This window comes from Nelusetta ayraudi, unplaced genomic scaffold (genome assembly GCF_046127955.1).
Source record: "Nelusetta ayraudi isolate G7.1 ecotype Tasmania unplaced genomic scaffold, CSIRO-AGI_Nayr_v1 ptg000007l, whole genome shotgun sequence".
NCBI lineage: Eukaryota > Metazoa > Chordata > Actinopteri > Tetraodontiformes > Monacanthidae > Nelusetta > Nelusetta ayraudi.
Window position 1 is genome coordinate 8,062,501 of NW_027466057.1, and position 15,104 is coordinate 8,077,604.

At 50.1% G+C, this 15,104-nt stretch overlaps 2 protein-coding genes across 2 annotated transcripts in view; one reads left to right on the plus strand and one right to left on the minus strand.

Moving 5' to 3' along the window:
• Positions 1-13,318, minus strand: part of arid1b (AT-rich interactive domain 1B) — a 57,283-nt gene extending 43,965 nt beyond the window's left edge. The window contains exon 1 of the mRNA XM_076018391.1: positions 12,920-13,318. Within this exon, the coding sequence (XP_075874506.1) occupies positions 12,920-13,295 (376 nt within the window). The 5' untranslated portion in view covers positions 13,296-13,318. The remainder of the gene's footprint in view (positions 1-12,919) is intronic.
• LOC142883480 (signal-induced proliferation-associated 1-like protein 1) overlaps positions 1-14,681 on the plus strand; it is a 192,445-nt gene extending 177,764 nt beyond the window's left edge. Inside the window, exon 23 of the transcript XR_012926054.1 lies at positions 14,671-14,681. The gene's annotated coding sequence lies outside the window, so the exon portion shown is untranslated. The remainder of the gene's footprint in view (positions 1-14,670) is intronic.
• The last annotated feature ends 423 nt before the right edge of the window (positions 14,682-15,104 follow it).

Here is a 15,104-nt window from a genome sequence, read left to right on the forward strand (position 1 = left end):
CAACAATAGCGGTCGTTGTAAAAAAAAAAAGAAAAAGGAAAAACACGGACGGGAGACAAGAACGGGTTCTATTCTTTTGCATGATGGTGAGGCGAGGAAAAATGATTTATATTTCCTTTTTCTTATCAAACCCTCCTTGAAAATTGAAGTAAAGTGCAGACAGTCACGGAGCAATGAGGAGCGAAGGACTACTTTTGTCTTTCCGTCTCTTATTTCTTTGGCACTGATGTCACCTGGTTCAAGAAGCTTCCTGCGGTTTGACTGCTGAAAGAAAAACAAGGTGACATGGCATCAAGATGATGCCTTTATTTTTTAACTTTTTCTTGTGTTTTTTTTTTTTTTTATTTATTTATTTTTTTTATTTGGAAAAACATCTGAGGGCTCGACGCCGGCAGGATACACTTAAAGGGCCAGTGCGTAATGTTTGCATTGATTTGTGATTTTTATATCGGTAAAAACATGATATACTGCACATAAATACATTAGTACAAGTGTATAGCTGCAGTATAATAAAAGTAAGGTATCCAGGTTTGGTAAGGTAGCTCACTGGCGAGCTCAGGAGGGGGATGGAGAGAGTAAAAGATGCTGCAATCTAAAATGCAACCGCTCGATGTCGACGTTTCTTCTTCAAAATATCCAAATATTGCACGCTTGACCTTCCAGAGCGGCCGCGAGCAGACGTGGCAAATGCCAAAGAGCGCCCCCTGGTGGACACGTTGAGTCACTGGACTCTTTTCCGCTCTCACAAACACCCATTTAAAGGCGAGCGATCCCCTGCAGGAGCCCGCAGCCATTGGAGGCCCATTGATTAGGTGCTTGCGCAGGTCTTTGGGCTGCGCCTGTTCCATTGAAATCCAATAGTAAGTGGAGATCCTGATTAGGACAATGACAGAAAGAGACGACGGTGGATTGATTCGGCCTGGAGGAAGGAGGGAGATTGCAAATTAACCTTTTATCTTTAGGATTTAGTGCGGAGACAGCGAGGGAAGGAGGGGAGGGGAGGCGGCTGCCGCGCGCTGGCTCTGCGCCCGCGCAACAACGTGGTCGGCTTTTGACCGCAACACGTCGTCGGCGTATACATTTACATTTATATTAATAGAGACTCCGGTCCGTGGAAACGCGATTGGACGCTTCATTGTGCGCAGGCGGCCGCGTTCACGCCGCTCGGGCTGCGGCACTTTTCTTAAAACTCAGCGAATATAAATCCGTTATTAAGGAAACACTTCACATTATTCAGTCACACTGTGGAAAGAGCGCCGCTGGAGTGTGTGTGTGTGTGTGTGTGTGTGCGTGCGTGTGTCCATGGTGGCAGTAACACATGACTGGAGGTTGCACTCTCCCCACATAAACAAACCCAATTAAGTTTACATAATTGCTTTGCATAGAACTGCATAAACAAGCTTCCCTCACACCGAGCTGTCGGCGCGCACGCACGCCGTTGTAAATGGAATTGGACAAACACGTGTATGTTGGCGCAGTCACACACACACACACACACACACACACACACAGAAATAAAGGCTGAATAAAGAAAAGAATTATTCTCACTATCTCGCTAACCTGCAAACACACAGGCACGCACACACACACACACACACACACACACACACACACACTCCACCCTGTCAAACGCGAACACATCCGGCAGCTCCATGAGTTGCTCTGTTAGCGCCACACTGGGAGAACCAGGGGAAAAACGTTGGCGTGACAATAGCATGCGCTATACGTCTCGATGTGAAAATGTACCACGGATTGTCGAGATGTTGACTTTTTTTTTTTTTTTTTTTTGATGAAAACATCTCACTTTCAGACAGAGAGAGAGAGAGAAGCACCTGCTGGAGCTCAGTTAAAATGCTCAACTTAAATACAGGAACAGTGTCTGGATTTATTTGCTATTTCTGTGCATTCTACTCCACCACATCGGAAAAACATGCTTGTTACTTTTGTGTTGAAGTATTTAAAAAAAATCCTGTTAAATTGATATTTATTATAGTTGTTGTCGCTTGGATTGGAGCTATTTGAACTACGCTGTCGTGTAGTTCAATATAAAAGTGGATCATATTTTCAAGGGAGATGAGTTTAGAGCACCTTGGGGTCTCTACATCACTACATTATCAGGGCAGGAATTTTTCTGGTCGCTTTTTTATTTTGGCGAGACTTTTACGTCTTATTTCTTTCAACCACAATCACACTGCAAACATAAAAAGTGAAAGAAGGGGGGAAAAAAAAGCATAAAGCAATGGGGAATGAAGGAAATGAAACGAAATGGACTGAAAAGTGAGCACGAGTAATAAAAATCCTACACGTACAACGTAAAAAACGGGAGGACAGAAAAGAAAAGAAAAGAAAAGAAAAGAAAAGAATGCGGCAGAGCTGTGCGTCTGTGCGGTGCGCGGCTTCCTGTGGCAGCCCGGAGCCTCGTGCACAGGGTCAGGGCTGCTCGCTGCCGCAGGGACAGATTTAGCCGCGACGCGGGATTAGGCTGAGCGTGTAGCTCGCATGAGGAATGCTAGCAGGGGATCAGTGAACCCTTAAACTATGCAGGCTGACCTCGCGGTAACAGCCCGGCCCCGGTTGTGTGCGCGCGTGCACGCGCGTGTGCGTGTCTCCGCGCAGGGATGCAGGCCAGGCACCGGCTCTGCTGTCACATTGGGTTTATTTGGAAGGTGGAGCAGCGACGGCGGCGTCTCGTTTTGCCTGTGTGTGCGCGCGCGTGTGTGTGTGTGTGTGTGTGTGTGTGAGGTATGAAAATGAAAAAATATATACGTACATATGTACATAAAATATCTGTAGACACACATATATGTATATATATATGTATATATGTATATATATATATATATATACATATATATATATATACATATATATATATATACATATATATGTATATATATATATATATATATACATATATATGTATATACATATATATGTATATATATATATATACATATATATGTATATATATATATATATATATATACATATATATATATATACATATATATGTATATAGCTTGTTTCCTTATATACAGTATATATACATACACATGCAAATATATGTAAATATGTATGTATATATGCATACTGTATACATATACACATAGGTATATAAGTATGTATACATACATATATACATACACATATTTATACATATATATGCACATACACACTTACTGTACACTGGAATAATGGAGTTCCAGTTTGCTGGAGAGGGAGGGAGACCAGCGGTGCAGGAGCCCTGTTCACACAATCTCTCACTGCCTTCCCAGCCTCCACTATCCTCACCGTCATTTTTTTTAACAAGGTGCCATTAAATAATTACGGCCAGATAAAAACAAACAGGCTCCGGAGTGAGTCCTGGCACGTTTAACCTAAACCATTAATAATTCATGCGTTCGTGAGTTTTTTCTTTTTTCGACGCCCCGGTCTCTTTGCCTCCTGTGCGCCGCCGAGGCGAGGGTGGCGGATCTCAGCTGTGCTGCGCAAAGTGTCCTCGCGCTTGAAAAAAAGGAAAGTGTTTGCTCCTGTGTCACCGAAATGAATAAATGCAGGACGGAAAGAAAAGTTGATGCGCAACGTGCTGCTCCTGCTGCAGCTGCACGGCGCAAACGGTTGTTCGAGCGCAATGTGTTTGTTGTTGTTGTTGTTCTTGTTGTTGTTGTTGTTGTTGTCATTATTGAACGCACTTCTCAATAATTCTATTTCGGTCGCAGCGTGCAAACACTTTCATCCATTCCGTTCTCCCTTTGTTCCCTGTTTTCAGTTGCCGGGTGTGTTACTCTCGGTTCCCATAAGCGGCCTACAGTGCAATTAGCACGTTAGCATGGCAGCGTTTGGTTGCAATTAACAGCTCCAGAGCAACCCACTGAGGAACACACCATGTAAAGAAGATACAAATATGCACATAGAAATGAGCGGGGGGGGGGGATGCAATTGCAACACACCTCTTGGTGCTGTGCTTTCTTGGATATTGTAATGACACAGTGACACGGCTCAGGTCACGGCTCCCATTCGTGGGGTTTCAGTGGAGTTTGCAGCTTCTCTGTTGCCGAGGAATACAGCCGGCCAACATTTAATTCACTAATTTTTTTCTACCATCGCGACCTTTATTGACAAGATCAGCCAGATCTGTTGTACTCGTATTTGCCTTTATTCCTCTTTCGTCCAAACAGCATCTTTCCCACCTGCTGTAGCTCATGAGCACAAAGTTTTCATTTATATTTATTCTTCTTCTTTTTTTTTTTATTACAATATTCAGGAGGCATCAGGCTGATGGAAACCGACCAATTTACATCCGCGAGGATTTGATGTTTTCATAGCGGCGTGGAGGAGAAGCAGCCGACCTGCTCCGTCAAGTGCAAACGGGAGGACGCGTCAAGCGAAAGATGCTCTTCTGGAGTGCTGCCACGGAGTCAAATAACTGTAATTTCCCCTCAGTGAGAAGGCACTTAATGAGCACATCCATATTTGACTCTTTTTCTCCTGATACAAGGCAGCAGGGCCTCCAACTAACGGGAGTTCATTGCATCTTTTTTATTTATTTATTTTTTGTTGGAGGGGAGATTATGCGCCTCGCTAAAAACCCGCCGCGCATTTTTTAAAATTTTCTCCTCAACGAGGACTGTCGAGGCAACCCTGAGTCTGCTTTGAAGAAGGGTGGGGGTGGGTGGTGGTGGTTGGTGGGGGGGGAGGCGGTGCTCTTTGAAGCGTTTTCTTTTTTCCCCACCCTTTTCTTTTTTTCATCAGCGCTTTAAACGCAAATGCTAAGGAAGTTCAAAGCGCAGGGAGAGGACTCGTGGCCATATTCAGGTTTTGTTTCAGGGTTCTGGTAAGCCTGCACGTGCACGTGTGTGTGTGTGTGTGTGTGTAGTGTAAATGAAACAAAGTCAACGTGAACGTCAAGAGGAACCACTTTCATTAATTGGCAGATTATAGGAAGGAAGAGAAGACATGACTGTGCTCGGGCTTCACAGACCGACGTGCCGCAGGTGTGCGCTGAGGTGCCTCCTCTTGCACTGCACGCACACACACACGCATACACACACACTAACACAAGCACACAGTTCTGGGCCCTCCACTCCCTGCAGCAGCAGATGCAGCAGCAGCAGCGAGGGCCTTTTCGGCAAATTGAGGTAACGGCAGTGAGCGCTAATAGACCAGCGTGGAAAGCGGAGAAACGGCTGCTTCAGCATCATCACTTAGAGCAACCCTCAGGCTGTGAAATGCACACACACACACACACACACACACACACACACACACAGAGTCCTGCTCCACACACTCGGCAGACTAACGCTAAGGTAATATCCCCCTGCTTGGAACGTCTTAAGGGGTGGTGGTGGTGGTGCAGGTGGTGGTGATGGTGGAGGGGAGGGGAGGGGTGTGGGGGGTAGCAGATAAACAGCGGGCTCCAATAATGGCGCTTTAGATCTCAATGGGTGCGAGTCAATGCCTCTCCAAGCCGGGGGCTAATGCCAGTTAACTCTCTCTGTAGGGGAGGAGCCAGCGCCGGCCTGCAAAAAAATAAAAAAAATAAAACAACCTCCCCCCCCACCCCCCCACCCCCCCCACAAAAAAAAACCAAGCGCTCTCCATCCCAAGGTCCTCATTACTTCCAGCGCCGAGTAGCAAGTGTAAGTAAAGCAAAACTGCAGCTCAAGCTGGAAAAAAAGAAAGAAGCTGCAGCGAGCGGGACGGAGGAGGAGGAGGAGGAGGAGGAGGAGGAGGAGGAGGAGGAGGGTGGAGACGAAGAGGCAGAAAATAGGTGTCGGGGAAAATAATTGCGTGCCGTTTGGGTTCGGTTGGGCCCTTTTTTTCATTCCCCATGTCGAGCGGAGTTAGTGTGGGATTTCTCTAAATGGCCAACGCAGCAAGCCAGCGCCATTTTTTTCTTTTTTTCTTTTTTCTTTCTTTCTTTTTTCTCGCTCCCCGTGTTTTGGCCCAGGGTTGTGTTTGTGTGTCTGTGGGGAGGGACGTTCTGCCGCTCCGCTTCCAGCAGGCGGAGCCATCAAGATGAGCAGAGACAGGGGCTTGTGGGAACGGAGTGGGGGAGAGGGGGTGGGGTGGGGTGGGGGGAGGGGGGGGGGTGTGTTGGCTGATGAAGAGACGAGGAAGAGTGGGGAGAATTTTTTTTAAATAAAAGGAGGACAGAAGCAGAGAAGGAGAGCTGGAGGAGAGACGTGAGCGATGAGGGAGGGACAAGAGAGGAGGGGGAGGGAGAGAGAGAGAGAGAGGGCGGAGCCGAGGGAACGTGGCGTGCACGCACATGCACGCACGCACGCGCACACACGCACGCAGAGGGGAATTATGAGAGATAAAAATAATGAGAGGAGGAGCGAGGGGACGCGGACGGCCGGCGGCGCCGTTCCCACCGCGCTGCCACTGGGGGAGCAGCGCCACTGCAGGACGAGCCCGGCGCCACCCGCAGGAAGAGAGAGAGAGAGCAGAAAAATAAAAAAACAAACCTCGCTCGCTCAACTTGGGCGAGAGAGGAAAAGAACGCGAGTCGTTCCGAGGCGACCTCGTGCAGGAATTCTCATTTGTTTATTATTATTTTTTTTCATTTTTGACAAAAATTGACCACGGTGATCCATGGATTCTTGATCTGAGGTCAGAGTGCTGGTTCCTCCCAGGCAGCGTTTGACCTCTGACCTCCGAGTCGGGAAGGAAAAAAAGACAAGCGGCAGCACATTATCATAATTAGAGACAGAAACATTCTCCTTTTTTTTTTTTTTTTCTTAAAATGTTAAACTCGGAAGCGAACCACTGGCTGTGAGAGAGAGACAGAGAGAGAGAGAGAGAGAGAGAGACAGAGAGAGCGAGAGAGAGAGAGAGACAGAGACAGAGAGAGAGAGAGAGAGAGAATACAAACGACAGGAGGAGGTGGATGTGAAGCAGGTTGGTGGAGATTCATTGCAATGAACCTCGAAGCGAACTGTCTGGACGAGGCCCCCGCTCCTCTCACCCGACTCTCTCTCTGTCTCCCCCCCCCCCCCCCCCCCCTCCATCCTCCACTCGCCCTGACCTCTCTGTCCTCTCTCGGCCCTGCGAGCACTCGAAGCGGAGCGCAGATACGCCGCGTTAACTCTCCGGAGCGACTCGCCCGCGAGCTCCAATCACGCCTTAAAGAGGAAAATAAAAAAAAACTCGGAGGTGCCGAGGACAGACGGAGGGAGGAGGAGGAAGAGGAGGAGGAGGAGGCAGAGACTGTTAACTGGACCTCGAAGGAGAAGGCAGATAAAAAAAAATATAGAGGGATGGGTGGGGGGTGGTGGGGTGGTGGGGGTGACGGAGTTGTGGGGGGTATTTGCGATATTGTTCCGCAGCTGACAGTGTGGAGCCGTAAGCCTGGGAAGGGTGTGGATCTGCTGCGTGTCAATTAGCAGCTGTGCAAGCGCGGCGAACGTGTTGAACCTTAAAGCGAGGCGGCCGACACTGAGGAAAATGTGTAAAAACAACAAAAACACACACACAAACAGGAGGAGACAGAAAGAGGGATGAAAACAGAAGGGGCACGTTAACAACAAACAGTCCCAAACCAGCTGAACACACACACACACACACACACACACACACACACACACACACACACACACACACACACACACGTGTGCGTTCACTGCCTGGATGACAGCGGCTGGTGTTAAATGGTTATTGTAACGAAACAGAACTTTATCAGGGTCCGGTTATTTCCACAATATTTTCCTTCCGCTGGGATCGGCGGGGAGATAAATAATCTATGACGCCGCGCCAGACTGAACTTCTGCTGAAAACTTCTGGATTTATTTATCGTATCAGTCGGGTAAAGGGTTCGAGGAAGAGGAGGCTCAACTGTCTACGGCCTTCAAATGGACCTGGAGTTTCATCGCTGAGTTCAACAAAGTGCATGAGCCTACAACCTCCCGTTGGCCAGGGCGGCTCGGCGCCAGCGACATGCAGCTTCCCGGCGAGCCGCGTAGCGTCAGGGCAAAACTCCTGCTGTCGGGAGAAAAGCAGAAAGCGTTTCCTCCACCGGCAGCCTGATTTGTTCTCCTTTCGCACATCCCACAAACCTTCCTTCCAAAACAACATCTAGCGACCAGAAGAACCGGACAACACTGAAGCCACTGCAGCGTCTGCGCTAATTTAGTTAGCATCGGCTGGAGCGACAGGCGTCCTCCCCGCTCTCCTTTTTTAGCAACAGCCAGTGCCACAACTGCTTCCTGTTTTACCCTCTTGGTCTTCTTCTGTGGTTTTCAGGGGCAGCTTGCAGCCGCCGCTTCCTCCTTTTCGCCACAACTAAGAGGAAGCCCATCAGTTTGGGGCACAGATTGAGTGAAAACCGCCGGCTGCCTGGAGATGGAAAGATGGACGAGCACGAGCTGAAAATCTAAACCATAGGTGTCAAACTCAAATTTGGCCTCTTGTACTAAAAATCCCAGAATGCTCTGCTGGTATTCTGGCCGACTGTTTACTTTCAAAGACTATAATTAAAGTGCATGTGCATGAATGGTTGCACGTTCAATGAAAGATATTATTATTAGTTAATTGGTTTATTGGGTCCATATATGAAGGATAACAGTTCTATCTTTTTTTCCCCAATAAATATTAATGTTTGCTCGCGACTTTGTCCAGGTTTTTTTTTTCAATTTTGGCGCCACTGTGTCTTTGACTTTGACACCCCTGATCGAAACCGTGCTGAGCTCCCGCCCCATTTCCGCCCAGGTTAAACTGCCAGTGCGCATCTGACAGTACATGTCGCTGGTGCTGAGGCGAGTTGTGGGTCTCTGTCTGCGGCAAAACCAGCGATCTGAGCCGCTGACAGGCGGGATCCGTGTTTGTTTGCGCGACGTCTGATCGGCCGTGCGGCGGGGGTTTTCGGGTTTTTTTGGTAATGGATGCCTCCTGTCAGCCGCGCTCGGGCTGGCGGGAAGTGACGGCGGCGCCGACGGGCTGTCAACCTTGGCGACAAGCTGCCGTCGAGCTCGGGAAGCGTCGGGGCTTCGAGTGCAGTGATCTCGGGCGGGCGGAGACAAACTGAACAGTGACCGCCGCCACCTGGTCGTCCCGCACCTGCGCTGGACTGGAAGACCTTCTCGACCCCCCCCCCCAGCGGCTCCAGTGCTTGGGTTTCAGTCACGTGGTTATGATGACGCGGGAAGGAGATGCGAATTCAGGTGAAGGGCAGGAAGTAGAAATAGACAATAAGTCTGTTTCAAGATAAAACCCAGAAACCCAGTTAATAAAGCCTTTATAAAACCCTTCTTATCCCTGCCTCTGCACTATATATATATTGGTATATAGATTGAAGGTGGACGTGAACAAATCTTGTAATGACTGTATGGTTTATTTTTTTGTATTGTTTTTAGTGCCGCAACAGCGTAGTTTCCCAATTTGGGATCAATTAAGTGCATCCATTGTCTTCTATGAAGTGGTCACGGCAGACACCTGCATCTGCTCTTCCTGATGTTGTAGGCTTGAAATCCTCTTTTTTTTACAGCGTTGTTTCTGCAAACGTTTTTAAACTTTTCATCTTTGTGATCAGCAACCTTTCGAACTCTAAACCAAACCGATCGGAGCGACCGTGAACGACGCAAGGCACCTGCTGCAACACCTGCCCTCCATCTGAGCCGCGCGACGTCCCTTGAAAACCGACCAATCACGGCGGTCCTATTCAGCACTGGCCCCGCCCACAATGCTTTGCATCAGGAGGAGGGAGATTCGAAAAGGCCCGTGCAGAGGGATGTGTGTTTGCGTGTCTGTGTGTGTGCGTGTGTGCATGCGGCGGTGGAGGGAGGGGAAGGGTGGACGGGGGGGGGGGGGGGCAGAGGGGCGAGGTTGGCAGCTGAAGCAATATGATTTCTGCTCAACTGTCACAAATCTAGCGCAACAGGAAAATCAATTTGGCCCTGTGTGTGCCTTTTTGGCTCCGGGAGAGAATCCAAATAGCAAGGCGAGGGCCGGATAATGTTACAGTGTATTGGATTTGCTTCACGGAGAGAGTGGGAGAGAGAGAGAGAGAGAGAGAGAGGCGCGGGGGGGAGGAGGGGGAGACGGAGTGAGAGAGAGAGAGAGAGCGAGAGAGAAGGAATCACAGGCATGCTGTGGCCCTCTGACAAGATAGATTTGTGCTTGTGTATGGATGTATGATAGGCTGGCAAACACACACGCTCACACACATACACACGCACAGACCTGTTTGCCTGCGTCTGTCTCTCTTACACACACACACACACACACACACACACACACACACACCAGTGCAGAGCTCACTGACACCTGTTGAAGCATAACGGCAATGTCTGCTTGGGCGCTGCATATTTTCACATTGTGCGGTTGCGTATTCTGTGCACACTGCGCATAACACTGTGTGCCACTCCGCCGATGACGCCGCCGCCGCCGCCGCCGCCGCCGCCGCCGCCGGTACACACGTAAACACACAACCTGTTGTCATAAAGTCAAAAAAATCGAATGAAAAGAAATAAAACTAAAAAAAAAAAAGTTTGAAACTCCCGGTAAAAACCACTGGTTTCTGCATCCTGCTGCGCCTGCTGCTCACTGGGGCATCAGCGAAGTGACGTCGCAGAGGACTTCCAGAACTGCGCGTGTGAGGAGGGAACCTCTCCCACAAACACATTGCAAACACATGACACCGTCATAAAGCTGCGGTCAAGTGAATTCAGCCCAGTGACAAGGAACCTTAAGTGTACATCTCAGAGAGCGGACGCTGTAAATCAGAATGCAAAGAAGCACACGCTCGCACGCACGCGCACACACACACACACACACACACACACACACACACACACACACACACACACACACACACACACACACACACACACACACACACACGCACGCTGTGTTCCGAGCCCTCTTGCTTCTCCTCACTGACTTGTACCAAAGTGAAATTACATCATTAACCGAAGTGTCCCAACTTGTGATAAAGTGCGCTGTAGTAATCAGATGAGTGCTAACCACATTAGTTCTCCTATGTCTCTCTCTTGATGTAACTCAAACTGATTGGAGCGCAGCAAGCAAAAAAAAAGCAGGAGGAAAAAAAAAGCAGCCCCTGCCAGATGTTACCCAGCGCTCTCTGCTTTATCACCCTTTATTTGGCACCGGGAATATTTTTAAAATATTTCCTCATTAATCACGTCCCAGCGATCGGTTTCGCTTCCCGTCTTCGCCGCCTCATTCCGGATTCTTGTCATAATTCTTGGCACGGGGCACCGGGGAGGGAGAGGGGGAGGAGGAGGAGGGGAAAGAAAAAAAAAAAAAAACGCTGTCCCAGTTTTTCATTAGTGTCAATCACTTTGGTAAGCGGCTGAGGAGAGGTAAAGCAGAGGAGGAGGAGGAGGAGGAGGAGGAGGAGGAGGAGAGAATCTCACTCCAGACATGGCTGCCCCGCCTCGTCACACTGACTGGCAGGACCCAGACGTGCCGGCCGCTCCGGTCAGGGCCGGTGCTGGTGGGGGAGAGGAGGGGGTGGCGGCTGGGGTCTGACGGGGGGTGGGGGGGAGGAGGAGGAGGGCCCGGGTGGGAGCAGTGCGTCTGCGGCATATCAAACCCACCGCTTAGTGCTGATCAAGGCGTCCAGGCACTCGGCCCCGGGAGACCAGACAGACAGACAGACAGACAGACAGACAGACGGGTGGACAGACAGACATACAGATGGACAGACAGACTGATATACGGACGGACACACAGACAAGCTGACTGACGGACGGACGGACGGACAGAGAGAAAGACGGACAAGCCGACGGACGGACAAGCAGATGGACAGACAGACGGACAGATAGACAGACAGACGGATAGACAAACAGACGGACGGACGGACAGAAAGAAAGACGGACAAGCCCACAAATGATGGATGGATGCACAAGTGGACGGACAGACGGATGGACGGACGGACGGATGGACGGACACACAGATGGACAGACAGACAGACAGACCAACGGACAAAAGGGCAATGAGAACCTGCTGAGACCTCTCAGACGAGCTCCCCACCTCCAAACAGGTGGAAAGTCCAACAAAACCCTCAGTTTTAGCTCCCAGCCTTTAGCAACAGGCTGTAAACAGAGGGTTAAATAGGACACACTAGTCATGCGAGGATGCACGAGTCTGGCCTGGAAAGAAACACAAAAAAAAAAGATTTCCAAGCTATGCGACATGCAGCAGCGTTCAAGCAGTGAGAAGTTAAAACCCACTTCCTTCTTCTAATTCCTCTGCTCGTTCTTTCCCCCCGCTCTGACAAACTACGCAGTTTGTTTGCTTCTTCACGGCAGGTGTGATGCAGACGCTCATATTATCGCAACACTGCGCAAGAACGGGCGCCGCCGCAGCCCTTTCAGTGTAAACACGTCCATCTCTGACACACTCCCGGCAGTTTCCTACGTGACCTTTTCAGACGCCTCTTTAAATGCACATATTTTAAATGGGACGGAATCACGCCTGAGCCCTTTAAATAGCCCGGCCCAGGGAAAAGGTCAGGCCCGCAAAACGTTGGGGATTGCGGCGACAGCGACACGCTCGCGTCCGCCAACAGGTTTGCTAATGATACAGCTGTTAGGGCTCCCACAATGCACTGCAAGGCCGACCCGTGTGATCGCACCCCTGCTGCTGACGTCACGGCTAAGGCTGGGCATCAAGCGAGTCAACTGGGACTCGGATTAACATTCCAAATCTCCCCGAAGCGTATCACATTTTTAAATTCCGAGTCCTAATTTCGATGCCCAGTCCGCCGAACACCAACGAAGAAGAAGCCACGGGACTTTACTTCACCAAAATAAACGACGGTTTTCTTTTTTTTTTAACACGAAACTGTCGAGTGAACCAATGGAGCCGCTGGACGACCCGCTCGTTTGGTGCGAGATGGTACGGAGTGCTTTCGGTGTGAATGTGGGGGTGAGGCACCGCGCGGCGGGCCACTTACCCGAGGACGAGGCGTTGGCTGGGGGTCCGGCGGCGGGCGAGATGGGCCCGGAGCCCGAGCGCGACGGCTGGGACTGGGTGGAGCCGGCGGGCGAGCCCACGGGGGAGGGGGACGGCCCGCTCCTCTGGCCGGGGGGCAGGTGGGGGGAGGCGTGGGGGGAGAAGGGGGACTGTCCCTGGGTGCCGGCGACCCCCGGCTCCCCCTGGCTGCTGCTGCTGCTACTGCTGCTGCTGGAGGAGGAAGAGGAGGAGGACGAGGAGGAGGAGGAGCCCGCGGCCGCCGCAGCTGAGCCCAGGCCGCCTTCCGTCCCGGTGGGGAGGTCGTCGATGGAGCCGGACAGATCCTGGAAGAGAGGAAGGAGAGGAGAGAGCGTCATTCCAGCGTTCCTGATGAGAAGCGACGTGCAGCAGGAGGGCAAAAAAAAAAAGAAAGAAAAAAAAATAACACTGGGGGGGAGGAAGGAGGCAGGAGGGGCTCCTTTTGTTTTTTCCGCCGCTCCACAACCTGTAAAAAGTGTGACGTCGGGGGTGAGATGGTATCGTTGCAACTATTTCAGCACTGTTGAAGCACGATTGTTTAGTTGAAAGAGAAACAGATTGAACAACCTCTATGAAAGGTTTTTTTTTTTTATCTTTTTTATTTTTTTTTCTTCCCTTCATTTTTTTTTTTTTGAAAAAAACACCAGAAGAGAAGCGGAACGCATGACGCAAACCTGCCAACCGACTCCAGACGCGTTTCAAAAGCCGAAAAGTTTGAGCTTTTCGGCTTGGTGATGGAATTCTTGAGCAATCAGCGGAATCAATAACGCTCGTCTGATGCAGACGTTGGTTCTGAGCAGCAAAAACACGACTGCAATCAGCTGGAATCCGGAGCGACACTGAGCTCGTGTGAAAGCTTCGAGTCCCCGTGCTGAACGGCTGTGTGTGTGTGTTCAACAGGAAGGACCCACCGCCACCGCCACCACCACCACCATCCAGAATGGATGCCGGGGAGGGAATCCCCACCGAGCGCTGCTGTGCCTCGCAGTGTGAGAACTTGGCCAGGAGGAGGCGATGAAAAGAAAGACGGCGGGACACAGAGGAGGGACGGCGACCCAGGCCAGACGGGACGTGACGGGATGCGAGGCGACGGCTGTCCCCCGAGCGCACGTCACACGTATCGGGACACACACACACACACACACACACACACACACACACACACACACACGTCCGCAGACTGAACCCCAGCTGTGGCTGAATGTGTGGGCGAGTCACCTGTAAGTGACCCTGAGCTTTTTCTATTTTTTTGTTGCGGTGCTGGTGCGAGAGTAAAAAGCCTACGAGTCGGACGGCAGCTGAACCCGCCTTGGTTCCACCTGAGCCCTGCTGCTGGTGGCGGCGACGCCTCTCTGATGCCGTGTGGCAATGTGAAGGGATCCAAAATTCAGAAAAGACAATCATTTTTAACGGCTTTGGGAGACAAGTGATGTAATAACAATGTTATTACACTCCTGTTGCAAGAATTTGTTCCAACAACGAAGATCCGCGCACTGCGACCGACTCACAGGAAGTGACAGCAATATTTCTTGTGATGTGTGAGTTGAAAAGAGCGCGTCAGTCTATCAGTGATATGTTACTAGGCAACAGGAGTGCAGCCAGCGAGGGGGCTGGCGGGCCAAGTGATTAGCGTGCGGGAGGCGCTGGCCCTAAATTAATAACAAAACAGATGTTTTCTGTTGTTAGAAGTTTTTAATTTGTCTTCAGTTCCAGACTTTAACCGGCTAAACAAAGTGAAGCGAGCCTCCTGATCACACGTGACCATTAAAGGTGAACCGTGTAATATTTGGACATTTATTACACATTTATTATTGAGAAGAAACAGCGACATCAAGTGGTTGCATTTTAGATTGCTGCACTTTTTCGCTCCCCCCTCCCCTTTCCAAGCTTGCCAGTGAGCTACAGTAGAATTCACACTCAAACCTCTTCTTCTTCTTCTTCGTTGTATCGGTCCCCCTCCTGTTTTCCCTTATGTTTCCCACCATTTATTCCACCTTCTATTTATAATTCCTTGTTTTCTGGGAAGAGATCCAATCCAATCCAACCCAATCCAACCCGGCCAAACAACGACTTCTGCCGACGCCACTGCCGGGCAACAGGCGGCAGAGGGGGGGGGGTGTCCGACTCCGAAGGTTACAGTGGGCGGA